At 46.7% G+C, this 26,329-nt stretch overlaps 2 protein-coding genes across 3 annotated transcripts; one reads left to right on the top strand and one right to left on the bottom strand.

The window, feature by feature from the left end:
• Nucleotides 1-2,733: 2,733 nt before the first annotated feature.
• On the bottom strand, nucleotides 2,734-6,010 carry LOC135377243 (polycomb group RING finger protein 3-like). 2 transcript variants are annotated; one of them, XM_064609544.1, is made up of 7 exons: nucleotides 5,923-6,010; nucleotides 5,459-5,564; nucleotides 3,492-3,588; nucleotides 3,380-3,435; nucleotides 3,040-3,326; nucleotides 2,900-2,980; nucleotides 2,734-2,845 (listed from the first exon to the last, which is right to left on the bottom strand). In XM_064609544.1, the coding sequence occupies exons 2-7, from the start codon at nucleotides 5,562-5,564 to the stop codon at nucleotides 2,801-2,803; spliced, it is 672 nt and encodes a 223-aa protein (XP_064465614.1). In that variant the 5' UTR covers nucleotides 5,923-6,010; the 3' UTR covers nucleotides 2,734-2,800. The 2 variants fall into 2 exon arrangements, with proteins under 2 accessions (XP_064465614.1, XP_064465613.1); XM_064609543.1 differs by having other exon boundaries at nucleotides 5,685-5,990.
• Nucleotides 6,011-6,196: 186 nt separating this feature from the next.
• Nucleotides 6,197-20,616, top strand: LOC135377242 (nucleolar protein 56-like). The gene is made up of 9 exons (XM_064609542.1): nucleotides 6,197-6,255; nucleotides 17,053-17,251; nucleotides 17,307-17,474; nucleotides 17,527-17,913; nucleotides 17,982-18,133; nucleotides 18,187-18,287; nucleotides 18,343-18,491; nucleotides 20,302-20,423; nucleotides 20,477-20,616. Exons 1-9 carry the CDS (start codon nucleotides 6,253-6,255, stop codon nucleotides 20,576-20,578), a joined length of 1,383 nt encoding a protein of 460 aa, XP_064465612.1. The 5' UTR covers nucleotides 6,197-6,252; the 3' UTR covers nucleotides 20,579-20,616.
• The last annotated feature ends 5,713 nt before the right edge of the window (nucleotides 20,617-26,329 follow it).

Here is a 26,329-nt window from a genome sequence, read left to right as displayed (position 1 = left end):
TACATGGTCTTTTGCCTAACGGGAGAAACGTGAACAACACGCCCCTGGTCTCACGTACAACCTCACCTTCAACGATGAACGCCTTGGTTTTGTCAACCTCTAATGAAGTAGCCTTCAGCAGAAGGTCAACGGGTAAAAAACGCCATTTTCTGACTCGTATGATCTAAAAGTGACCAGGGCGCGGGAAAGGAATTCGCACGCCTGCCCGAATAAAAAAAAACAAGCGGAAATTTTATTCCGTTATATAAAAGAGCAGCATCCAAGGCATGTCTCCACCAGATTTTTGTGCTTTTTTCAGAGGGGATACCGCTGGTTATTTGCAGACCTTTGTCATTCACAAACAGCGCAGCTGAAAAGAACAATGCGAAAGAACCCGGCGAATCACTAAGACACACATTGCAGAAAATTGCCTCAGATTGGGAGCAGCCAAAAGTCGGTGCTTCTTCTGGGCACCCTTTTCATTGCTGGTGACATATTTATTAAAGGAGTACAGAGGGCCGTCCAAAAAATTTTCAGATTAAGATATCTGATGAAAGTGTGTGCGTCAGCTTACCGAATGGCGCTAAAGGTTTTGATGTGCGTAATTTGTTTCCCAGAAAAAAACTCACAAACATGCCTCAGCACGTTCACCCTTAACTCGCCACTCCGGGTATTACGAGGAGGAGGAGGTATGATGCCACGTCACCGATGACGTTATAAGGAGAACTTGTTCTGGTTCGCCGGTCAGTGGTGGTCAGTGCCTTGTCCCTTTGCCACCGTAAACCAGTTTTGCCAGTTCTCCCGGAGAACTGGGGATAGAAGGAGCGGCCGAATCATTACCGAGCCAGGAGAAAGGCTTTTTCAGAACCCCGAACAGCCGAATAGCAGACAACATTTCTCTACACCAATCAGCGAGCGTTCTCCTTATAGCGTCAGCGCGAGGTTCCAGGCAGATCAGAGGCTGGTACTGGTCTTCACCGCCGTTGCGCACGGTCGCTTTTTGCGGCGTACTTTAAATTCAATTTCCACGATAATTATGACTGTGGTGTGTGAATTACTTTGCATGATGCATCTTACTGGCCTACTTAATAGTGTTATAGGAAGAAAACTGGGTGTTAAAAATGACTTGTGTGCTAATTTAAAGGGGACCATCTGAAATGGGATATGTGCGTGAAAGCCATTCGAAGTCTGTGGATGCTAGGAAGAAAATTTCGCCATATAAAATCTTAGTTGAACCTTGTTTAGAGTATGCACACATGCATGCTATATACAGGGTGTCCAAGCAGAAGCGGAAGGGCACTCCTTAGGAGGGCATTAGCAAACTCCCTTTTTAGAAACCTACAAAACCTTTTAAAACCTACAAAGTTGCTCCAATGAGAACATATGTTTCTTTCGGTCACCTGATCCCAAATGTGTGAGGGGGAAATCCCCAATGTGAGGTGGTACTGTGCTCCTTCACCCTTTCACACTGGCGAGGAAGGAAATACGAGTCTCCGAAGATGCGCAATGAACAAAATAAAGAAAGAAAAATTGTGTTCCTTCACGAATTTTTTGTGGACGATCTACCCAACGGATTTTTGTTCTGAAAACGGCTACGATATCAGGTGACCAAAAGGAACGGGTGTTCTCATTGGGACAACTTCAAGTAAATTAAGTTTGTAAGTAGTCATTGTTAGTTAGTCAGCTAGACATTGTCTTAGGAGTTTGCTAATGCCCTCTTATAATACCAACATTGTTAACATAATTTGGCTGTACATGCGCAGTTAAGCATATGTGCCTTGTGTAGGTACCTATTTCTTATTAGCCCTTTTCTAAGGACCAGCAGCAGACAAGTGTGACCATGTTAGTTTACCAGGACTTAACTGTTCTCTGAGAATCCTTCATCCTTCGACGTCATATTTGTCTTCGTAACGAACCCTGAGACTGGGGAAGAAGACACTAAACAGGAGTCTCAAACGCAGCTGAAAGTTTATTCTAGCCCACACAGATATATACATCAAGGGGGACAGACTCCTGTTTTGTGGGTCTTTCTCCCCAGTCTCAGGGTTCGTTATGAAGATTAATTATCATTGGCTCGCCTGCTTCCTTCATATTCAAAAATTTCAATATGCGCGTCCCTCTAGAAAAAAAGTCGACTTTCTCCGGTATTTTCTTCATGAAGCCAGGGGAACATGCAAACATTAATGCGCAAGTTAGGGTGGCAAAAGCTACAGTATAGTGGGCACGTTGCGGGTACGCTAAATTTCTGCCCGCAAAACTTGCTCCTAGTAATAAGAGGAATATGCGTACCACTCACTTTCACAAGTAATCTGGACAATGAAAGATGAAAGTCACTGAAAAGGTTAGCCAACTGTAGGACTCGAACCCACATCTTCTGGATTCTTGTTCAACAGGTGCCGCTTGCGTCGATCCCGTCGTATGAATGTAAGAGTGAAAGGAGGATGAGTGAGAGAGAGTGGCTAGTTTGTCCCTTCAGATGATGCACCCTTGGAATTCGCTGGGGAGGTGTGTTAGCTTAGCTCACTTGGTAGAGCCCTGGATCCAGAAGGTGTGGGTTCGAGTCCTACAGCTGGCTAACCTTTCCAGTGACTTTCATCATCTTTCGTCGTTAATTTCTAGGGCAATTTGAGGCCTTGTATGTTGTTCCAGCCTCAGAACATCAGTTCTCTCTTTTATGGGGCAAGTTAGGTCGTACGAAGATGCAGAGAAATGAGAGTTAGATTTCCACGAGGTTATATAAAACGAAATGCCACATAAAGGCACATTCATTTATTTTCAACAATGGATCTATTTACACGCTATGTACACAGAGATAAATAAGTTACAATTCCATCTTTGGCCGGTAATACAGCTTCAGTGGGGGATCCTACAATGGAGGCAACGTATGAGACGCATCAACACACACGCGACACGTGCTCACCTTGAACCTCCATCGAGTAACGTACACAAACTTGAGGGTGTGGTCCTTGCCAAGGATTTCCTGGTTGCAAAGGATCTCCACCTAAGAGCAACGAGTAGGCAGCGTAAGAGCAGGGAAACCATCACCCCTGACCCGCTTACTTCTTTGTACCGCTCCAGATTGTTCAAGAGTTTCTTGGCGATGAATTTCTTGAGGTGAGTGATAGTGGCCTGGGAGGAGCAGCGGATAAACTTGCGTCGCATGGGCTTTAGTTGGGAGCTGTCAGACTCGAGGAGAATGTTCACTTGCTCGTCCGACCTGTGACAGTCAGACTCATCCTCTTTCGAAGAGGAGGCCTTGGAGGATTCTTTCTCCATTAACATTCCCGGCGCCTTGGGACAGGGCAGGCCTTTCCGCCGGTAAAATTCTCTTTCTCGCTTGAGTTCATCTGAAGTTAAATTCTACTTGAGTCTGGCGCTTCAAATTCAAACATGTACTTACTGTATTGCAAGTTTGGCACTAGCTTATAGACGATGTCTTGCATGGTTCTGTCGTAACTGCAAGGTAACAGCAATTAGGGCTGCGGCTCAAAGTGACGTGATACCTGATGAACCTGATGTATTGCAGAGGGTAGCTCTGATGAATCACTATTTCGCAGGTGGGGCACGTGTTGTTGTCCTCCAAATGCTTCACGAGACAACTCTTGCAAACTGAAACGGCGGAAACCAGCTTTATCCAGTGAAACGCAAACAATCGGAGGGTCTTTCTTTCACAAATAATCTCCTCCTTTCACAAATTCGGGAGCTATTTTAGTGTGCATTCCAGTTTTATTGGGTTAAAGTACAATAACTTTCAGTTGACACCCATAACATTGATTATCCAGTGTCGCGCTTGCTTTCTGCTTTTTTGGTAATTCGCAGGAAGATTGAAAAAAAAAAAAAAAAATAAACTACCGATACGAGAATAATAGCGTAAAGTAAAATGCAAGGTGTTTGTCCTAGACGCACATAGTTTGCACAATGATGGATGGTAAGAAACGTGTATTCGCTCAAGATGCTAAAATATTTCTTCATTTCATTTACTCCATTCCCAAGTGCGCCCAAGATGGGGGGGTACAAAACAAAAAAGAGAGAGAGAACGATTAATTCCTTGAGGAGGTTATTTCAGTCTATTGCAGTGTGCTCTATAGTGAAACAGCAAAATCTTGTGTCGAGGCCAATCCACGAAGATATGGAATTTGACGAAATGGTCAGGAGGGAGAAGCTTATGGACCTCTGGGTGGTCAAAAGAGGCAGCATAAGACACGTGGGAAAGCCCAAGGTGCAGTGTGTTCTACGAGCAATTATGGCTGCCGGAAGGAAAGAAAGGCTGATTAGAAATCGTGAAAAGTAGGGGAGAGATCCAAGCAATGGAACCATAGCAATGATCGAGGCTAGAATGCAAGACAAGCTGAATGGACAAAGGACACAGACTGGAAGAGCGCAACTGCAGCACCAACTAAGGTCACCGGAGAAAGAAACAATTTTCCAGCTGTGCTGAGAGAGTTTAGAGGTTGACAAGCCTGGGGTATTGCCTACCACGGCATAAACGGCCGACCTTAATAGGAAAGGAAACTTTCTTTTTTTTCACCATTGGTCGCTTTTGCTAGCAGACTATTCTCGGCAGCCAATAAAAAGCAATGTCAGAAGTAGCATGGGCACCCGTTCGTATAAACTAATTTTCTCGGGCAACTCTGAGTGGAAATATTTTGAGTGACAGTTGTTCATATCACGAGTGTCTTCCATGTTCCTTTAAAGAGAGTTTATTACGCCCGATATAGAAACTGCGACTTAATTAATTGGGCTAGGAAGAATAGTGCTCTGCTTTGAGGATCAGAGATGCCTTTTCAATGCTGATTTGACGACGTTAGCGCACCTTGCCTGCTGGAGATTGCTTGAGTATTGTCCGACAGCAGCACCGTTTATGTTTGAGCCAGGCAGTCTGCAAGTTGCACTTTCGACCCAGCATTTGTTTCGACACATGAGACACGCTCAAGTTGAAGCATGTGTGAGCCTTCGTGCATACATAACCAAACACGTTCAAGCTGAGGCATGTGAGAGCCTTTGCGTGTACACAACCAAAAGTGTCCAACAAGGCACACTCCCCTATGCAAAGGCTTTAGGTGGGTCAAGGTGTTTTGATTCTGGTTAAATTAACAAGTTCTATCCACCTTTTCAAGGATTACACGGAGCAAGTCTACATTTCAGGTGTTTCAAGGGCCCTTGAGAAAGCCTTTTTAAAGATCAAGACTTTGTATGAACCCTGCGCATGACAAGTGCTACAAAGAGCATTTCATCATAGCCTACGCTTGCCACAGTGCTTTTCTGCAGACATATCCTAGTCTCATGAAATCTTTCTTGGTCATTAAATGTACCGCTCTAGTGCATGGAACTCAGCCTGCCTTTAGGCAGTACTTGTGAAGAAAGCTAAGTAATGATGGCAGTATTTTGGTCCGAGTTATGGGTAAAAACTATATATTGCAACAGACAGGTCTCTTCTTTTTAAAGCAAGTATTAAAAGGAGGAATAAGAGCATACGCACATGTGTGGAGGCACTCTGTAACTGTTGTAGCATCAATGAGGTACCCCTTACAGATCTTGCAGACGATATGGTTGTTGAGGGTTTTCAGCCGAATCCGCCGTTCCATCTACAAATACAGAATTTCTCTATACTAGGAGAAAGCCATGCAGGTTTATAGACGCTGTGTTATCCTTTCGTACTGAGATCAAATAATGGGGGGAGATGCTACCAAATTGCTATGTCTCACCGTTGTGCCGACAGCTGAACGACGCATGTCAGATAATCACAATCCACGCGGTAAGCTAGGCTCATGCGGATGATAGTTTTAAATGACCCACGTTTCAGCGCGACAATATATGCACCTTCGTCAAACAGCGTAACCAGGGTCAACACGACGCTTAAAATTATTGCGAGGTGGGATTCGTGCCAAACGTGGTGCGAAATATTTACAAACGAGCGTCATTCAATAATAAAAATTTGAGTACCTCACGGCGATGCTTTATTACGGTTTAGACGGCTTATATGCCGCCGATTACGTCATTACGTACCTCGCACCTCGAAAAACCCGAAAGAAAACACAGATGCATTAATGTTATTTACAAGTTACCAAGTTGCATACGCTTACGTACTTGTTCCTTTTAAAATACCATCCGCAAAAATTATCAGTTATTTTAAACTTCCATTTTATTATCTTGGTTATTGAATTTTCCGTCAAATAGGCAATAGGCCTCGTGGTCGTGTCCGTCGTGTGTCGGCGTTGTTGTGTGTCTGCGCCGTGGTCTCATGTGTTGTTACATGACCTGACGCTACGAACGATGGTATGTATCAGAATTTGAAGTTTTCGCATAAGTTCCTAGAGGACTGCAATTCATATTGCCAAGAAACGTGCTATATCCAAAAAGTCTGTTGGATAATGTATCCTGCGAAGTCGTTGGAAAACAAGGCTAGTGTGAAGTAAGAAGGGAGAGGGTGCAGGCAAGCAAGCAAGCTCAAGTGTGAAGTACACGTTTTCAGATTTTGCCTGATAAATTAGTTGCTTGATTTAAAGACAGCGTATGTGCCATAATCGTTAATTAACGTTCCGATGTTGGCACTTCTTTTGTTGTTGCAACTCATATTGCAATTGAAGATACTGCGCCACGTGTTGTGGCCAAATTTGCGGCTCAGAAGTGGGGAGTAAGAACCACCTTGGAACTACCTTATAAATCGGATGGCATCATTATTCCAAGTCTCTGTGATAGCAGACCCCGGAGACGAGGGACAGACTTTCAAACGCTTTCAAACACTGCTAAACGGCAAAGCAGCATCACAGGATCATAGTGAAGCTGGATTTCCGTTTCCCTTAGTTAGTTAGTTCCAGTACCTAAACCCTTTTAAAGGAGCATGGAAATCATTTGGAACATATATTTTTTCACCGCTTGATATGAACATACTACCTTCATAAACTGTTACGGAAAATATTTCCTTCGAAAAGCGCGAATTTCCTGAGAAAATTAGTTTGGAAGAATGCGCTCCGCGGCGACAGCAGGCTCCAACAGCTCCCCATAGTTTGAGATAATTCACACAACACTGGGCACAGGACCAATGAAATTGCGACGTGGTGGATATTATGCACAACCAGTCGACCAATCAGGAGCCTCCATGTCTGGCTGGCTTTTCGGTCGGTCCTGGCTACCATCGTCTTCTACTGGAATTCAGGCCTGCCGCCGTTACTCGGTATTCAGAATGACTAAAGCGATTTTGGGGTAAAATAAATATTTATTTGATACAAAGCACTAATTCAAAGATCTGATACATGGGTGCACTGTGCGTACAAAGCCCACTGCGTTGCTGACACACTGGGACAAAGTTCGAACGAACACACCGTTCAACTCCTAATACCGAGCCAGTCTCATGAGTGCGTACCATTTCATGATGAGCATCTTCTGTCGCTGCCTGCGGTGCATCCATTATAGCGAAGCGAAAAGCGCTTGTGTGGCACGTAATCCCGTCTTTGTTGACAGTCCTCGAAGTCCAACGGCGCTCGAACTTGTTCTTCACGCTCCAACTAATGAAGCATTCCGGTACCGCAGTTGACAAATTGTTCGTGGGATAACAGTTGTGTCCAGAAACAGCACAACACACGTAGACTCACAAGGACGAACTAATAAACCCGCGAACATATTTCTGCAAACTGTTCTGTCGATTGACACCACCGAACACAGGAGGACGACATGCCGGCCATGCTATTTCGAAACTATGCTGAAACGGCCGTGACGCTGTACGCACATGCGCGCTACAAAATGCGATTTCAAAACGTTCTCGACCAATCGGAGCGCGCGCACTGTCTAGGCCAATGGGCTTGCAACATGGTGTATGGGCGCAGTGGTACATACTCTACAGCCGCGTCCGCGGGTACCTGAGGAGGACTGGCGACAGTCTCCCCCAAGCCGAGTCTGGCGTGTGGTGACGTCAGGCGTCCGAGCACTTCATTGGCTGCCGGAAGCGTCCGCTCCCCGCCAGAATCGTCTGCTAGCTCAGGAATCATGGCAACTTACCGACTGAGACGCTGTTGCTATTTATTTGCGTTTGACATTCACTTGCGTTCTTACATGATTTGTCTCGTAAGTTTTGCATAAAACAAGACTGCGGGCAGTGTAAAAGGTGTAGCCAGGCCTCTGTGTTGCAGTGACGGCCCGGGTTGAGGTGGATCGTACACGGTTGTGATTTCTGTTCCGATTGTGCTGAGGTGTCGTTCATTAGTGAACAGTATTGTGCCTGTGTGTGCAGCATATACAGGGTGTGTGCAGAAAAACATGACCCGAATTTAGGCACATAGCTTGTTGCCTACCTAACTAACGAACTTCCGGTGGCGCACGATGGCGCATTTATGCGTGCGAAATCTGTAGAAAAATTGTGGAAGCCATACCCAGCTTAAAAAATAAACGGAACAACGAAAACGTCGGCTTCCGTGCATCAGAATAGGGCAACACGGTGGACAACAGGGTGTATGTGAAAGGGCAACGTGGTGCACGTAGGAGAGTTGTGTTCAAGTACCGCTGGGGGGAGCTATCGGTGCATAAATCGAAACGATGTCCCACATGGATGCTCATCGGCAGTACCCCTAGCGGTGCCTGCACATAACTCTCATGAGACGGAAATGCACTACAATGCACTGTCATGACCGCCCTATTCTAATGCATGGAAGCCCATGTTTTCGCGCTCTGTTTATTTTTTTACACTGAGTATGGCTTCCAGGATTTTTTTGTAGCTTTCACACGCATAAATACGCCGTCGTGCGCCACCGGAAGTTCCTCGGCTAAGTAGACAACGAGTTACATGTAAAAATGCGGGTCATGTTTTTCTGCACACACCCTGTATATATGTGATACGACTAAATACGTTCCTGTCAGTTGGAGATTTATTCCATGTGCCAGTGTTGTATTCTGCGTATGACCATTCAAAAAAGAAAATGATTATTTGACCATGTATTTTGGGGTTTCCCACAGATCGCTAGCAGATGAACTTTACTAACTTTATTTTGGTATTCATGTTGTAGTGTTTGTGGAGACGTTACGCTCCTGGTATCGGTCGTTCATCGGTCCGCTCTTTCGCCTCAGAGATGCCAGTGTCCATGCGGTTCAGAGCCCATAGTGTTGACCACAACACGGAGAAGTCATGATGGTCGGCAACATCTTCAAGTGAAAACACTGGTCACTGCGCCGCGTCTTCATGACTATGCATTTGTAAATAAGAAGAAGTACTATATTTCAATCCGAATGTTCGTTCACACTTAGCAGCATCACTTACCAGCCTCGGGTACATTCGTGTGGCGAAATCGAAGCTCGAGGAACTTAGCCTCCAACTCCATAAAACGTTTCGTCGAGAAGAGCAGACGTGTCGCCTAAAGAGTGTTCAATTCATCACCTGTACTTCGCACGGCGTCCGATGAGCAACAACGCTTCCTTCCCGGTCGACTTGCCAGCGCGCGCCGGAGAAATCGCAAAAAATAAAGAAAAAGACGGCGCGGTCACATGACGTCAGCGGCTGACAGCCGAGTGAGGGGGCATTTCTGCCGCTAGATTCAAAGCTCCCTCGCGCTCCAGGATTGCGCGCTACGCTCAAACTTTTTGTGCGAATATGTATCACAGGGCTCAGAATCATAATTTCTACTTCTCCCGTCATATTTTATTCCGATCATTTCCATGCTCCTTTAAGACAGGGTGGGCGCTTGTATCAAGCGCCTCAGGAGTAACTTGGCTGTCGCCGTAAAGTCAACTACACTACACCATAACTACACAGACTACACTACTGCAGGCAGGTTGTCCTTCGCTCCCATTCTCGTAGGTGGCGCTTGGTGCTTGCGCTGGGTGGGAGAGACCGCCGTTCGCATGGCCGCTGCGTGCACTTTCTGGTGGGGAGTCCTCGAAGCCCAGGACCACCTTCCTATTCTCCTCGTGCTTTACCAGTTCCTCTCGGGAGGTGAGGTCCCTAAGCGCACCTAAACAGGATGTGGTCCAGATCTTCATCTTCCTTCCCGCAGAGCAAGCAATAGGGGTCTCCGTCTTCAAAGAGCTCATGAGTTCTTTTTTGAGTGAGGAGACACCCTGTTCTGGCCTGAAATAGAAGGGCGCTGTCTCCTCTATACTCTGCTACAGGTGCTGGTGTTTGCTTGTAGGCCGCGTACGTCTCTAGGCTCCTCTTTTTTGACATTGCCTCCTTCCAGCGGTGTTCCTCCTTAGCTGCTATCTCTTTTCGGACCCACTCCCTTTCCGACTTTGCCACGTGTCGTGTGGTCCCCTCGCTGTATGTTCTGTCCAGGGTTGAAACTCTTCGGACCCAGTTAGTTTTTAAGCCTCGATACCTTATGTAACGATAGATCCTCCTTGCTTAGCATTGGTCTGGGAGGTGTACAAGCCGTCCGAGGTAGGTGAGTTTCGCTCGGGCGTCCCGTTCCAGGTACATGGACCATCCCATTTCACCAGTCACTGCCAAGTTAGCCGTCGCGCAATTGCCCCCCAGCAGCCATCGCCCCAACTCGTACTGGTGTCTGTCCAGTATCTTTAGAGTTTGAGGGTTGTATACGATGACATCATTTGCATGTGTAGCTGCTGGTACCGCCATGGTCTTCCACAGCGTACGGTTTACTGTATATGGATTATAGGAATTCTTCGCAAGGTTCCACATATGCCCCTTCAGCCGGTTGGACTTCGTGATGACGAGCCTCTCGTGCAGACCTGTGTACTGTGCATCAGCGTTGATAGTGACGCCTAAATACTTGTATGAGCTGCACCTTGTTAGACAGCTTTCTTGTAGGACCAGTGTGGGAGGATTGTGCACATTGAATCCCATCCACTGCGACTTTTCGGTGCTAAACTTAAGGCCGTCCTCTCTGGCCACCTTCCCGCAAATATCTAGGAGCTCCTGCATATTTTTTTGCGAGTCAGAGAGGAGGACGACGTCGTCGGCGAAGGCTAGACATGTGATCTTTGTTGTCTCTAACCTAGCCTCTGTTGTGACTGTCGAGAACAGGAGTCCTGGGCCTGTATTTTCCAACGTCAACGTCCCGAATTTTTCGCGTGTAGATGGCGTTGAACATGGCCTCTCCTACAAACAGCAGTGTGGAGCAGCTTGATATATAAAGACAGAGGGGATAAAAGTTCTATTGGGGCATATCGACCAATTACTGTCACACCGGTAATCTATAGAATGGCAATGCAGGTGCGAAAAGAACGAATACAAAATTGGATGGAGGGGTGCTTGGGCGAAACTACAGAAAGGGTTTCGAAAGGGGAGTCGACTGGAGGACAATCTTTTTGTACTGGAATTTTCGACAATTCTAGAGCAAGTGCGATGCTGTTTGAAGCAAGGACAGTGATATGTTGCATACAAAAACTCGCGTCTCAAAATATGCGGCATATGTGAACAAAAAGAGGAGACTGCGGAGCATGTCATTGTGGCATGCAAAGGTATTCAACCGACGCAGGGCGATGTGACCTTATGGGAAGCACTGGGTTTCCGAAACGATAGGGCCGGAGTTAACCTCAAATGAGTACAAAATACAAAGGACCGACTTAATGATTGGGGGCATAGGAATAATGTAGTTCTCTCCAATGCAAACACCGGCAGTGTGAATAAGTTCTAATAATTCCGAGTTAATTTCATCTTCAGTAATGCGTCGTTTTTAGGCTAGGTGGCGCAAGCTACCGCCCGCTCCAAAGGGAAAAGCCATAGTATCCATCCATCCAGATATGTGGTGGTAGCCAAGCCAGGCCCCACAGCTCCACATGGTTGCGCTAAGCAGGCGCCCCTCTTTTGGCGCACTCAAATCGGAAGACATAGACACCCAGATTGACGACTAAACGTGGAAAACCAACTTTGGAGCGCTACAGTTCTCTCTCCCTGTTGTCTGTTCGTACAGACGGAGGACACGTTGGCTTAGTTCCTGGGCAGAAATTTGAGCTGGAATCCAAGTGGGTCTACTTGAAAATCAACATGGTTCCATTTTATTTTCCAAGCAGATTCGCTCGGTTTTCAAATGGATCCATTTGGGACTGCAGCTCAAATTTCTGCCTGGGTTTGAACCTATAGTAATGTTAGAAGAGACTTCTCCTTGTGTTATCTCTTCTCGGAGACAGAATGGCAGAGACTGGTCGATTAGGGATTACTAACTTTAATTAAAGAAAGAACATCATACAGAGACGGTCCAGGGCACGTCTACCCCACCCTGAGGTGTCTTCCAGTGTTGTTTGCCGCTCGTTCGCATCGCTTGTGCGTTTGTAGAACCAGTTTCGGTTTCGATTTCGTTTGGTTCTATTACAATTCGGCCATCCTATTCCCGATCGGACGGATTGTCTTCTGAATCACTGTTGAGGTCATCTCCGACCCATCTTTTTAGTTTATCGATAGGTGCGACACCAGTGTAGTAACGGCTTGTCCGTTGGTTTTCTGGCAAGTCTTCCAATGCGGTAGCGGTCATGAGGTAGCACCTCGGATACGATGTAGGGCGCCTTGTATTTCTCGGACAACTTTGTCGATTCTCCACTCGGAGGAGGATCTCGCTGTACGACAACCAAATCGCCAGGCTGAAGTGTATTCGCCTTCGCAGATTGTACGCTTTTCTCTGTCTACCCTGGTCAGCCCGGATATTTGCAAGTGCTGCTTTTCGGCGCTGCAGTATGTCGTCATCAAAGGTCTCCTTTAGGCTGTCATCAAGCGGATCGCCGTTGAATCGTCTAGGACGAAAGTTGAACAAAAGTCCAAACGGCGTTCTTCCAGTCGCCTTATGGATGGTGCTGTTAACTGCATACTGGACCTCCAGCATAACGTCATCCCAGTCCTTTTTGTCGGTGTCTCGACATGAGCTAGCCAATGAGGAAGTGATTGTACGGTTCACTCGTTCAACTTGACCGTTTGCTCTTGGCGTTGCAGTCGACGTTTTAATGTGGCTGATACTGTGTTTCTTACAGAAATCTTCGAACACTTTCGCAATGTACGAGGAGCCTCGGTCTGTAATGACACGATGAGGGGCGCCAAAAAGACCAACGATGTCCTGGAGAAACTGTACAGCTTGTCCTGCAGCTGTGCTCCGCACTGCGCGTAGGACGGTGTACTTTGTAAATCCATCCACGGCTACTATGATGTAGCTGTTCCTTCTCTTGCTACGAGGAAACGGTCCCAAATGATCCATGTGGATCGTGTGGAAAGGTTCGTCGACCTTTCCGATAGAATGGAGGTAGCCCGGCTTCTTGCCAGAAGGCACTTTGTGGTAGAGGCATTCGAGACAGCATGCCAAATACCTCTTGACGTACCTCTTCAACCGCGGGAACCAGTACTTTTCCTTTAGCTTCTGCAGAGTCTTATCAAGCCCACAGTGTCCCAAGTCATCATGGCATCTTTTTACGACCTGCCATCGAGCGTGGCTAGGTACCACCCATAGCAGTTTCTCTGGTTGATTCTTCTCGTTCACCTTTCGGTACACTCTTTGTCCCTTCAGAGCATACTCAGAATGCACTGTAAGGTCACTTTTCGAGAGATTATCTCTCTTTTCTAACTGTGCCTTAAGGTCTCTGATTCTGGAGTCGGTTGCCTGCGCGGCTACTAACCAGTCGTCCTCGGTTATCATTGTAGCCAGTATCATTCCATTTACGGGCTCCAACGTCTCTGGATCTCCGGTAGGCGGTCTACTTAATGCGTCCGCATGGGCCAAAGATGATCCCGGTCGGTGCTCCGTGTCAAACTTGAACTCCTGTAAGCGCAACCACCATCGTCCAATGCGTGGCAGCAAACTGCGCTTCGTCATGGTGCAGCGGACTGCATTACAGTCAGTCACTACGGTGAACTTGATTCCAAGGACATAGACGCGAAACTTCTCTAGAGCCCAGACGATTGCCAAGGTTTCGAGTTCATGAGAATGGTATTTTCTCTCTTCTGTTGTGGTTCGTCGGCTAGCGAAAGCCACAGGATGAAATCTCTCATCAGTTTGTTTTTGCATGAGAACTGCACCCAGGCCGTCCTGGCTTGCATCAGTATGGACCTCAGTCTCTGCATCATGAGCGTAGTGTGCGAGAACTGGTCGTTCTGTGATGGCTAACTTCAGTGCTTGGAATGCTGTTTCCTGTTCGTCAGTCCATTCCCAAGGTACATTCTTCGCCGTCAGTTTGGTCAAAGGCGCGGCCACGGTAGCGAACCCCTTGACGAAACGTCTGAAATAGCTTGTGAGTCCAAGGAACTGTCTCACGCGATGAACATCGTTCGGTCTCGGAAAGTCTAATATGCTCTCCAACTTCCGTCTTCCAGGCCGAATACCACTGGCAGAAACTTCGTAGCCAAGATAGTCTACTTGATCTTGAAGAAAGGAGCACTTGCCCAACCTGAGCGTCAGTCCTGTTTTAATGTATTCAACACAGGCGCGGTCATCAAGGTTGCAACGTCGCGCTTTTGTCAGTTTGTCGTAGTAGTACTCCTCGAGGGATTCATTTTTCATCTTCCTTCGGGACTCCATTTCTCGAAATCTGCGCTGAGCACTCGCGGTATCGGGGAATGCTTTGCAAAGTTCTTCCTTCCATTCATCCCATGTGTTGAAGGGTGATGGCACCCCATCGTACCAAGTTTTTGCGACACCCTGAAGTTTCAGAAGAGCGTAACAGCATTTCTGTTTGTCATTCCAGTCGTACGCTCCTGCCAAGTCATCAACTTTCCGAATCCATTCCTCGGTTGTAAGCGAAGTGCTTGTTGTTGGGTTGAATGCCGGTACGAGCCTCCCGCTTTCCGCAGCTAGGTGTCGGGTAACCGGATCACCCTGCGTAGTGCGCTCAGTTGCATTCACGCTGTTTACGACTTCTCTCACAGCAGCCTGAACTGCAGCTTGCACGGCTGCGACGAAATCAACAGTTTGCAAGTTCATGTTGGATGATGTGACTCCCGAAGCTGCTGAAGGATTTTGAACGTCGTCATGCACCTGTGAAACGTTCGAAGTCGGTCCTTCGGCGCCGCGTCTGCTGTCGGGTTCAGAGTCCACATCCGTCTCTTGTGTGCGATGTTTCCCTTTTGATGGCATAGTCCAAGATGATCGCAATTAATCGGAACGTACGTACAGTTCGGTGACTTGTTGATCCCACTTCTGAAATGTTAGCTCCCCTCGGAGACAGAATGGCAGAGACTGGTCGATTAGGGATTACTAACTTTAATTAAAGAAAGAACATCATACAGAGACGGTCCAGGGCACGTCTACCCCACCCTGAGGTGTCTTCCAGTGTTGTTTGCCGCTCGTTCGCATCGCTTGTGCGTTCGTAGAACCAGTTTCGGTTTCGATTTCGTTCGGTTCTATTACACTTGTAACAACAAGTGAAATGGAGAGTTTGTAGCAGACGTAGGAGGTGTGTACTGTGAAGGCATTAAAGCACCACATTTCCCGCGAATAACTGCCGATATCCATGTGGAAGTTGTCCACTAATATAAGTCCATGATAACACTTACATAAATGTTGCAGTTTAGTGAAGCTCGTCCTGCTAGCGCTCAACAGGAAGTACATCACGGAAAATCTCTAGTACCTGGGTGCTTGTCGTCTGCTTCGAAGCCCCCATTTTAAAAGAGGGGTGCGGGAAGCGGCTCGGAGTCTCGCACTCCCAGGTGCACGAGTGGTGCTTGTGTCGTGTTAAGTGAGTGGAGCCCGAAACACTAGCACCCTGGGATGACTACTTAATGCAACCATAGTTCGAGAATTCAGGCAACACTGGACATGCCACCAATGAAAATGAACCGTTCAGTTTGGCTCGCCTTTTGGCCGGCCCTTGCTGCCATCGACTTTTATGGGTTTTCGTGCCAGACGCTCGTTATTCAGTATTTCGAAGCAAGTTAGGCAAATGTTGGACAAAATACGCATTTATTTGTTGCATCGAATGGATTCGAAAGTCAGACGCAAATATTTGCGCGCGTACGTAGCCTAAAGTGTTGCGTTCGTTGACAGACTGCAACCAAACAAAGTTCATACTCGCAAAACTTGCACCGGCTACTCCTACGACAAACACCGGCAAACGACAGCAAATATATGACAGAAAAAAGTATTGCGCATTTATCTTTGTTTCAGCTTCTAGCCTTCTACAGCTTTACAGATTAAGTAAAGCGGCATGGAAGGCACTTTGAACGTAGTCTTTTACTTCGTGATAGGAACGTACTACCCTCGGGAATCTTGATGCAAATTTCCCGCGAAAATTTGCTTACAAGAATGTTCACAACGATTGCGCAGCGACGGCATCCGTGTTACTCCTGGCATGTCGTGACATCGAGTCCGTCTGCACTTTTTATTGGCTGCCGAGAATCGTCTGCTAGTGAAAGGGCGAAATGCAGAAATAAAAAATGCGACTCACTATTGTATGGCAGAGGGAAGGAGCTTTCTTACATTGCTGTTTTGTGCGCTTCTCTCGCCACTTTCGTTCTCCTTTTAATTCCATTTCCACCACGTACACTGCATCGTACGTTCAGTGGAGTGGAGAATGATTTTGCCAACTGAGGTAGAGTCGGCCTTTCGGAGCCACTTGATTTATTTACTCGCGTAACATCTTCTGCTATGAGGACCTTCTCACATGATTTCTGTGGTGGGGGGGGGAGCAGAATTTTGGGATGACTATAGGGGGGGTCCCCATATATGTGCCACTACAATGGTGTGTTGGGTGGCTCCCTGGCAGCGCCGTTGTAGTTCTCCAGACTCAAAATATTACTTTAACTATAGGACTGACTTCTTTGCAACGCGAGTTTGCACTATCCACTATGGAAGTGTTAACCAAAAGCAGCAATAAAACGAGTTTTCTGGTGTCTGTCATTTGCGGGGTGCAGGAAGCGAGACTGATTATATCACTGCCAGTCAACAGAAATATCGCGTCAAAACTCAAAAGTGCTTTCCAGCTTCGCCACTCAACAATGCTGGCAAGCGCCTTTTGGTTCTGAGCGCTAGTAATTGCGAGGAGCTTTCACTGCCTAAGTTGCAGTAATATAATGCACCTTGTATACCTGTTTATTATTAAAGTTTAATTTATTTTATTAAAAGGACACTTTTCGGTACAAGTGTACGTATGAAGATAAGACATTGTTTGTGTGGTCTGGGGGGGATCTAATCATCCTTCCCCCGTTATTTCTAGTCTCTGCTCCATGTGCTATTTGAGCACGCCGCGGGCTACGCTCTGTTCCGCGTCAAAGAATTTCAAGAGGCTGTCCTGCCCGAGGTAGAAAAAAATGTCCTAGACGCCAACAAGTTGAAGAGCATCGTGCAGTTAGTCGCATTTTCTCCGTTCAAGACTGCGCTCAATGCCCTGGAAAACATCAACTGCATCACGGAGGGTTAGAATTGCTTCGGGTTTCCCATAAATGGTTGCAAAAGTGCGGTTGCTTTCAGGTGTAGTACACGATGACCTGCAAGTGTTCCTCGAGAGCAACATGCCCAAGGGCTCGAAAAAGCATCCGGTCTCGCTGGGTGTGGGCGACTCTAAACTGGGAATGACCATTCAGGAGTCGCTGGGCATCCCGTGCCAGCACACGGGCATCGTGCCCGAGATCCTCAGGGGTAAGTCTCGCCAAAGTCATATTATGCGTGGAACAAAGGCCTCTCTGTCCAGGTGTCCGACTGCACTTTGCCAAGCTGGTTCAGGGTTTGACGGAGCAGTCTTCCCACAAGGCCCAGCTGGGTCTGGGCCACAGTTATTCCAGATCCAAAGTCAAGTTCAACGTGAATCGGATCGACAACATGATAATCCAGAGCATTGCCCTGTTGGATCAGCTGGACAAGGACATCAACACGTTCACTATGCGTATCCGAGAATGGTATTCGTACCATTTTCCGGAGCTCGTCAAGTTGGTGCCGGAGAATGCCCTGTACGCCAAGGCAACCATGCTGATTAAGAACCGCAAGGATCTTGACGACGAATGCCTCGATAAGCTCGAGGAGCTACTGATGGACAGGGCCAAGGCTGAGGCTGTTGTCGAAGCGGCACGCTCGTCCATGGGTAACCATCCAAAGTGGCCTTTCGCAGCATTTGATTGGATGATGAGTGTGCTCCCCTCTGCTTTCCAGGCATGGATATCTCCCCGCTGGACTTGTGCAACATTGAGCTGTTTGCTACGAGGGTTATCTCCCTCTCGGAGTACAGGAAGGAACTGATGGAGTATCTCGAGGCTAAGATGAAGGGAATCGCTCCAAACTTGGCGACGCTCATCGGGGAGACAGTAAGCTTTTCTGCCCCTTGGTTAGCGGAAAGATTGACGGCGACTGTTTTCAGGTTGGGGCCAGGCTAATATCCCACGCGGGAAGTCTGACCAACTTGGCCAAGTACCCGGCATCAACGGTGCAGATACTGGGTGCGGAGAAGGCGCTGTTTCGGTAAGTGAGGCGCTGGGCTTGGTGCAACTGGGCTCTCATGGTAGGATGATTTCAGTGCCCTCAAGACGCGAGGAAATACCCCCAAATATGGGCTAATTTTCCACTCTACCTTCATCGGGCGTGCGGGGACCAAGAACAAGGGTCGCATCTCTCGCTACCTGGCCAACAAGTGCTCCTTGGCATCCAGAATTGACTGTTTCAGTGGTGAGATCCGTGTTCGCCGTTCCAGCTAGATTCAAAATTGCTCCTCTGGCGTCTGTTACAAAATTCCATTTACTATTCGCCTCTCCATCTACCTGTAGAGGCACTCGTGTCGCCCAGCTTGGTGCCTTCTTTCACGAGACGCGTGGTTTCTCCTAGAGTCACTCGCTAAATGAGCTTCGCTTCAGAGTATCGACAGTGGAAGAAAAAGTGAAAACACTGCTTCCGTGTTATGTTGAGCATTCACACGGTGCGGAATACCGTCAGCGTGTTTTCCTGTCGTCTGCTACGGAATATCTGTAGCAAGATATTCTCCACAGTTAGCAGTGTACGTGAAGACACGACGTTGAGCGCTCACGTGACAGCAGAAATCTATGACGTATCTTCCGCTTCTGGGGGAATGTCCCTCGTGTGGTGAGGTCCAAGGGAGAGTAGGAGCACCGTCTTGTTTCCGCACGACACCGGTATCATCCCCGTTTGAGGATCAAAGATTCCCAATGTAATGCTCGCTGTGGCATGGAGAACCGTGTATGATTGTATTGTCCACCAGAGCGTCCCGAAGATGTCAAGGTGAGCTCAAGGCTGTCAACTGCTGCTTGTAAATGAAAGGAGCATTTCATCCGCGCACGATAGATGGCATCGTGCGCGTGGCGTGGAAACAAGATGACGTATGCTCGCTCTTGGAACTCGGTGTCGATACTCTGAAGCGTAGCTTATTTAGTGACTCTAGTTTCCCCCGCTGTCTTCGTTGTTTTCATTCACGCTGCTCCCCCGATGGTATCTTTTTCCTCTTTCCCTTCTCGACGTTGAATATTTTTCTCCGCGGTAGTTTTGCGATGTGGAATTGAACGGTGCTGTCGCTGTTTGAGTTCTGTGAGCCGGGAAGCTCCATAGCATGCGAAGAGAAGTTGCAGCAGTTTTGGGTAGGCGCGAAATATTGATACCTATCGTCCGCCGTTACTATCATTCATGGAGTGCTTCTGCTGGGGTACGCTAGGTGGCGAGCAGCCAGTTGGAGAGGCGAATTGCTAGGAAAATGCCACGGCAGGAGCAGACAACAGCATCACTATGCCCCAGTGTGTTTTTGCTGTTATAAAGCCAGGTTTGGTCGGCTGAGGAGTGCAGAATGACGTGATCCAGTCGCTGAAAGTATTTCTGTGACGTTGGTCACGAGTGCTCACACAGAGAATAGTTACAATGTAGACTAAGTGCACCCGTTTTTTGTACTCTAAACACTAAAACAACAAAATGCTGAGACCGGTATGGGGGGGGGGGGGGGGGGGAGGCGAAAATCAAGGGCTCAGTTTGGGTTTTTTTTGTGTAAAGATGGGCCGACATTGGCGTAATTTGGCCAGGGTTTCGTCAGACTTGGCAGGGGAAACCCTGTCCAGTTCTGCTTCCGGGGCAGGGTGGTGTCAGACATAAGAGAATTTCGTCCCCATGTAGTTTCAATGGGAGCCTGCCTGTGCAATGAAATCTTTTCGCACATGGGGAGTTTTCCGAGGTAGGGAGGTGTCCAGCATTGGAGGATTTACTGTAGGTTGTGAATAGCATTCCAACAGCTTCAGATATTCGTTTCGCATTCGAAAATTGCGAATATTTGTGAAGCTCTAATAGTTACCCCAATTTGGTGAATTGGGTAATATAGTACGTCCGTATTTTGCTTCCAAGTGTGCCTTTTCAACTAATTAGAAGCACTTTTCTGCTACCTAGCTTGTAGTCAGTGGATTGCGCTCAACGGGAAATATGTCGCGCCAAACGTTTTAAGCCCCCAAGTGTCTGCTTGGGTTCACCCATTTGAGATGTTTTTCAGAGATCCCAACGTGTGTGTTTGGTGAGAAACTGAAGCAACAGGTGGAGGACCGGCTGACGTTTTACGAGACCGGCAGCATCCCTCGTAAGAATCTGGACGTTATGACCGATGCTGTTCAAGAGGTATGCAATTCCCTTTTGAGGAAGACTGTATAATGAGGAGGGTTTTGTTGTAGGCGGCTGCTGTGGTCAAACAAATGAAGAAGCAGAAGAAGAAGAGGAAAGCTGAGGATGCAGAAGAGGCTCCACCAAAGAAGAAGAAGAAGAAAAGTAAATAACTGTGCGCAAATAAATGCACCTCACCAAATGTGAAGTAGCTCATTGGTTCTGCTTGGATGGTTTCGGTCGATTTTCTTTTGGGGCAGACCTGTAGGTTTTCCCACTAATTTTAATTCATCGTTCACTCGAGTTAATCCAAGTGCTCCTCAATTTAATCCATCCAACACACGTAAATGCATTCCATGTGTATTCCATTGTGGAAATTGTCGAGACTGAGACACTCATGTTTACGCCAATGTATCGAGAGTTTGACTACTGACCCAACGACCCCTGGGTTTTGCATTGTCGTACAGTGTTTTATGCTGGCTTTTAGTCATTGACATTTCATGACTATTTTAATAAGTTCCATGAATTGATTTTATGGGACTACTACTGCAGTGTTTTGTGACTACCGACGGTCATTGACATTCCGTGGCTATTTTCATTGTATGTACAGTGAATCGATTTTATAAGACTACTACTGCTTCAGACTTTTATATCCTTGACGACTACCGACAGTCACTGACATTCCATGACTATTTTCATCACATGTGCTACGAGTTGATTTTCGGGAGTACCGCTCCTTTAAACTGTGTCATGCGGTGTTTCATGACAGCCGATGGATACATTCCGTGACTATTTTCATGGTGTGTTAAGAGTCGATTTTATGGAACTACTGCTGCAAACAGTGTCATGTTTTATGACTACTGACGATCATTATGACATGGTGTCCACCATGACCTAACTTGATGCAACTCAACTGCTTCAGATCATGTCATGCGGTGTTTTATGACTTTCTACTAATACCACAAAACTTGGCGTGGCCAAGAGGAGGTGGCCACACACTCATTTTCCGCCAACGTGCAAATGCGTTCCGTTCATGTTGCTATGTCAAGATTGTACGTGCACTGCTTGTGCTCTCCGTTGAAATTTCCATTTCTGCTGGCATCATCAATCGTCGAAGTGACAGACATGATACAATGTAGCAGCTACATTTAATACGTCAGCACAGCCCTAGGATAACGATGAGATGAAGAAAGCTATCAAATCCAGGCTCAACGATGTGACTTGAGTCTACAGTCACTTGAGACTAAAGTCCCTAATTCAGATGCAGAAGAAGCGAGAGACCTGTTTACCTGCTGGTGACAAACACGCACATGGTCACATTCAAAATCTCATTGATTTTTGTTGGTTCTGTGGTACATTCCCAGGTAGTCATTGACACGAAACAACTTTTCGTGAGAATAAATTTGCCACCAAACACAAAAGGAGAAAAGTTCCCCACGTGGTATAGCTGTTGTGCGAGGAGGTGTCAAACAAACCCCTCTGTAAGCGCTCCGATTGGCAGGATGAAAAGTGGCTGGAAACGTGCTGGGACTTGCATGTCGTGGTCTGTGAATCCAGCTTAAGCGTTGCATCGGAGTTCTGGGGCAATCAGCAAACTCCGTCGGGTATGCTAAGTTCAGTTACTCAGAAGTGCACATTTTGACCGTAAGAGAAACAGACTACAAAATTGACGTGTTCGCCGGCCCACACCCGCTCCACTTGACTTGGCCATCTTTAAACGCGGTGCGGGAATGCTGCCCTTTATCTGAGATGAGCCACTTTGATGTACCCTCTCGCGACATCAGTCCACCACTTCTGAGAAGCATAAATAGCCATACACAACGTGAGAATAAACTCCATCTAGTCAACCCACTATAGGAAAATCGTGTGTCTTTGACAATTTCTGCAAGACTTGGGATCGGGCACACCCATTTGACACACGGTTACCACCTCTGTAGGGAGGACGGTGTGGCGTGCACAGCTCCACATCCTCATCGCATGTCCATTGTACGAAACTCAGTCTTTTTCCTGAGTTTTACAAGTACTATTTACCTCTCCATCCATTGCTTTTAACATGTTCTTTTTTATGTATCGTAGCTTTACAGCTTTATTTTAGGCGTTAGTTTTAACCGAATCCTTGCATCCCTTTTAATCAACCACTGAATCATATTTTCTTACATCATTGATGGTTTCAATCACTGTATTGGCGCATTATGGTCGTAGTTACCGCTGCGCCAATAAAACTCAAATCGTCATCATCGCCCGAGCGCCGCACAGAGCCGTTTATTATAGAGAGTTTGGCCATTAGGAGCACGACCTACTTAATAAGAGAGCCACTTTTCCAAATCCCTCCGCTGAGCCTCCTTGCCCTTTCCTCCGCTTGGCGCACTGCCCACGTTCCCTAAAACAGCGGGAAGCTGCATTGGGACAACAGAGTGTTCGTATTGACTCGTACATCTTTTCGGTGTTTATATTGATTTGTAATGTACAATATTGACTGCTGTGCTCGCTTTGGGGCATACTTCACAGAGATGCTGTTCATTTTTTCTCGTGCAATGGTACAGCATATTGAGTGCGTGACACGAGCGCATCTCGTACTGGCACACAGCAAAATGTACTTGATTTGATACCACTCCGTCCTTGCAAAACAAGTTCCACCATACCTGGTCCAACCTGGGAGGTACCCGGGTTGGAAACTCTGAGCCGGCTGCTCTATCTGGATTTTTTTCCTTTGTTTTCGTCACAAGCTTTCAGATATGTCGGTGCAGTTCCCTATCACCCCCACACAGGTATCACTGTAAAGACCCAATCAGTTCACTGGCAATCCAGTAGCGGAGCCAATCATGCTCTGTCACGTGGAAGTGCGCACATGGATTGAAACAGGGATGGAAGCGCTTGGAACCCAAATTTCTTCCAGGTCCATATCTGCAATTCACCGTTCGCTGTTAACTGAAACCGTATCCTGAACCGAATCGTGTGACTTCAGTTACCGGATCATAAGAAACTGTTCAAGCGTGAACGCGATCAACTTTGGATGCGATATCTGTATTACTTTACAACTCTGATTAGTGGTGTTGAACGTGCTTCTGATGAACTATGTAGATCTCTTGGTCATATAATGGCTACACTTCTCCTCAAAGTAAAGGGGAAACAGTTCAAGACGTTTTTACTAATATACACTTGCAGTGTAGTCCTGCTAATGTGGGAGGGGGTTGTTTTTATATATATGATGTGAGATTGTACAACCCGACGGACTCAGCCAAATAGCTCACACAGAATCGGCACGCAAGGATCAGATAACGCGAGCCGACAGGCATCCGGTATTTTGAACACCTCTAGTCGCTCTTAGCGAGCTCTCAGGTTTCCGGACGGCCGAGGAGAGAATCAGTTAGTGTCTCGGCCTCGAGGTATTAAGCACGAGCCATATGCACTCTTTAAGTAAATTGTTAAAGTAAACTGTTCCCCTGCCTCAACTCATAATATATATATATATATATATACTATAATATATAAAAGGCAAGGTTAGCCATGCAAAGAGGCAGCTAAGCTTCTCGAATAAGATTTGCTGCGACTTATATGTTCATTTTTACCCGTTTGCTCCTGTAGCTCATTTCGCGACATCCACGCAGCCTGCAGATACATCCTAGAGAAAACTGAAAAGTACAGGTTCAACTACTTGGTTAGCGGTAACCGCAAGCATTAAAACGTACCTCGTAACTGTACCGAACGTAACCTACGTAACCTCGTAACTGTCACTGAAACCGCTTTGAGTTGACACTGAACCGTAACCGAAGCAATATTCGCTTCAGTTTCAGTCCTTGAGTGATTGACTATGGTCCGGGAAGTTATTGTCACTGGAATATTCATCAGATCACGCAACCATGGATATTAGTCCTTTTGGTGAAAGCGGATCATAGGCTAACAGCAGTTCCTGTTGCTCTTCCTATTGCGATACGCTTCTAGAAGCCGTTATTTAAGTTTAAAATGAATTTAAAGTTGGTGCCATCACTGTATAAGTGGGTCTGACTCGTTGTCGCCAAAGTGAATTGTTGTTGCAAATCTTTTCTACTTGCTCAAAACGTTAATATAATGTTGACAAGGTTTTAAGGGGTAACATAAAAAATCGCCGCAGTTAGACTGTAAGCTTTTAGTGAAATATCTCTGATGACAGCACACTTTTTGCACGAGGAGGCATCTTGCCTCGCAAAAAGGGCACTACGGAATACGTCATGCGCATGTGATCTGAGGCTCTTCGTGACAGCTTGGTGCGTAAAGATTACGACATGTTTGTCGAAAAAAAGGAAGAAATAGCTGACGCGCATGTAAAGGAATCCGTTGGAAAGCTACCGCATAAAAACAACCACCCCACTGAAGTAGGGAATGTCGCTAGCGCTACAAATGCTCCTGCGGCAAACATGTGAAACAAAAAAGCCGGCGCTGGAACGGGTCGTGATTAGGAGGAACCTAACTTGAATCGTGGCATGCGACCTCCCTCGCCGCGCTCTATTGTCCAATCGTCAACCAGTTGTCGACGCCATGTTGATGCAAAGCGTTGGTCACGATGGAAGAGGGAAGACACATGGGTACTATAGTCGGTAAAAGTAGCGTGTACTGGCAGGGGTGGATTTGGGGGGGGCTGGCTGCTGAGTGCAACTAAGGAAGCCCCCAGTTTATGGAAGTCTGGGAAGGTTAGCCAGCTGTAGGGCTCAAACCCACATCATCTGGGTCGCCGGTCCCCAATTGAGCTAAGCAAACACTCCAGCGACTTCCAAGGGTGTGTCATCTCAAGGGGCAAACCAACCACACACCCGCTCATCCCACACGACGGGATCGATGCAAGTGCCATAGTTGAACATGATGGCAATTGATGTTCTGAGTCTGGAACAACATAGAAAGGACAAATACATACAAAGCCTCAAGTGCCTAACAAATTAATGGTCACTGAAAAGGTTAGCCAACTGTAGGACTCTAACCCACATCTTCTGGATTACCATAGGATGTGCTGGCTAACCTTTTCAGTGAGCATTAATTTCCGAGGCACTTGAGGCTTTGTATGTATTTGTCCTTTTTATGGGTTCCAGCCTCAGAACATCAATTGCTATCATGATCATCAGCTTGTCTGCTTCCCATTCGCACCACAATTTTGAAAGTCAGTAAATTATACTTTGTGAGTACTGATGTGGTCATACGAACCTGGACACTCCCCAAAATACTGTCGCGTGTTCTGCAAAGAATAAAAAGAGGCCTCTGTTGGATTAAATTAAGTTTATTTATGGAAGCAAAAAGTTGCTGCACACCTACAACAGTTCAGCGCACCTTTAAAAAAAATATTTAAAAAGAGTACACGGCATCGTCACAAGCAGACTACATGACGTAATATGATCCCGGGGCACCGCCCAAAGATGTAATGTAAACGAGCTTGGAAGCAAGAAAAAAAAAAGACCATTTCATGGCTGCTTTCTCAGATTGTGCAGCTGTAATACACTGCACAGGGACGGACGGGTAGCGCCTCATTGCTCCTCTAAAGGAGCACCGTACACCTTCGAAAAATACTTGTCCTCGTGAAAACGGTAGAATGAGAGGATGTGTGCTAGCAGCACAGCTCAAGCATGTAGACAGACGGGGCACATTGCTCTTTTAAGGCGGAAAAACTTCTTCAGAAATCTATGGGCGATTTTTGTTTGCGCAGGACACGACAACGCTCTAAACGATCATCGTAACATTGGTACTGTGTGCGTTCTTTTAGCTTTTCTCTAGTCAATGACATATTTTTTAGAGGACAAGGTTGAGTCGTTGATTTTTTAATAAATTAGAGTTTGGCGCGACTCGGACATGTGCTGCCATCTCGATAGAGTGTCGTGCACTAAAATGTTTGCAAATTCGGGCTCAATACAAATCGACGGGTAGTCCTGGAAATCTACAAAATGTGGCATTGATGAGAGTAA

The sequence above is a fragment of the Ornithodoros turicata genome, chromosome 1, assembly GCF_037126465.1.
Source record: "Ornithodoros turicata isolate Travis chromosome 1, ASM3712646v1, whole genome shotgun sequence".
NCBI classification, from domain to species: Eukaryota; Metazoa; Arthropoda; class Arachnida; order Ixodida; family Argasidae; genus Ornithodoros; species Ornithodoros turicata.
This window is presented reverse-complemented; position numbering and strand designations above follow the sequence as displayed.

Excerpts from the sequence above, each read along its gene's own strand:
- LOC135377243 (XM_064609543.1), bottom strand. The coding sequence starts at position 5,711 with ATGCGTCGTTCAGCTGTCGGCACAACG. Across the intron at positions 2,981-3,039 it reads ATCTGGAGCGGTACAAAGAA|GTGGAGATCCTTTGCAACCA; the intron begins GTAAGCGGGTCA and ends CGTTGCTCTTAG. Across the intron at positions 2,846-2,899 it reads TTACTCGATGGAGGTTCAAG|GATCCCCCACTGAAGCTGTA; the intron begins GTGAGCACGTGT and ends CCTCCATTGTAG.
- LOC135377242 (XM_064609542.1), top strand. Across the intron at positions 17,914-17,981 it reads AGCGGCACGCTCGTCCATGG|GCATGGATATCTCCCCGCTG; the intron begins GTAACCATCCAA and ends TCTGCTTTCCAG. Across the intron at positions 18,288-18,342 it reads GCGGAGAAGGCGCTGTTTCG|TGCCCTCAAGACGCGAGGAA; the intron begins GTAAGTGAGGCG and ends GGATGATTTCAG.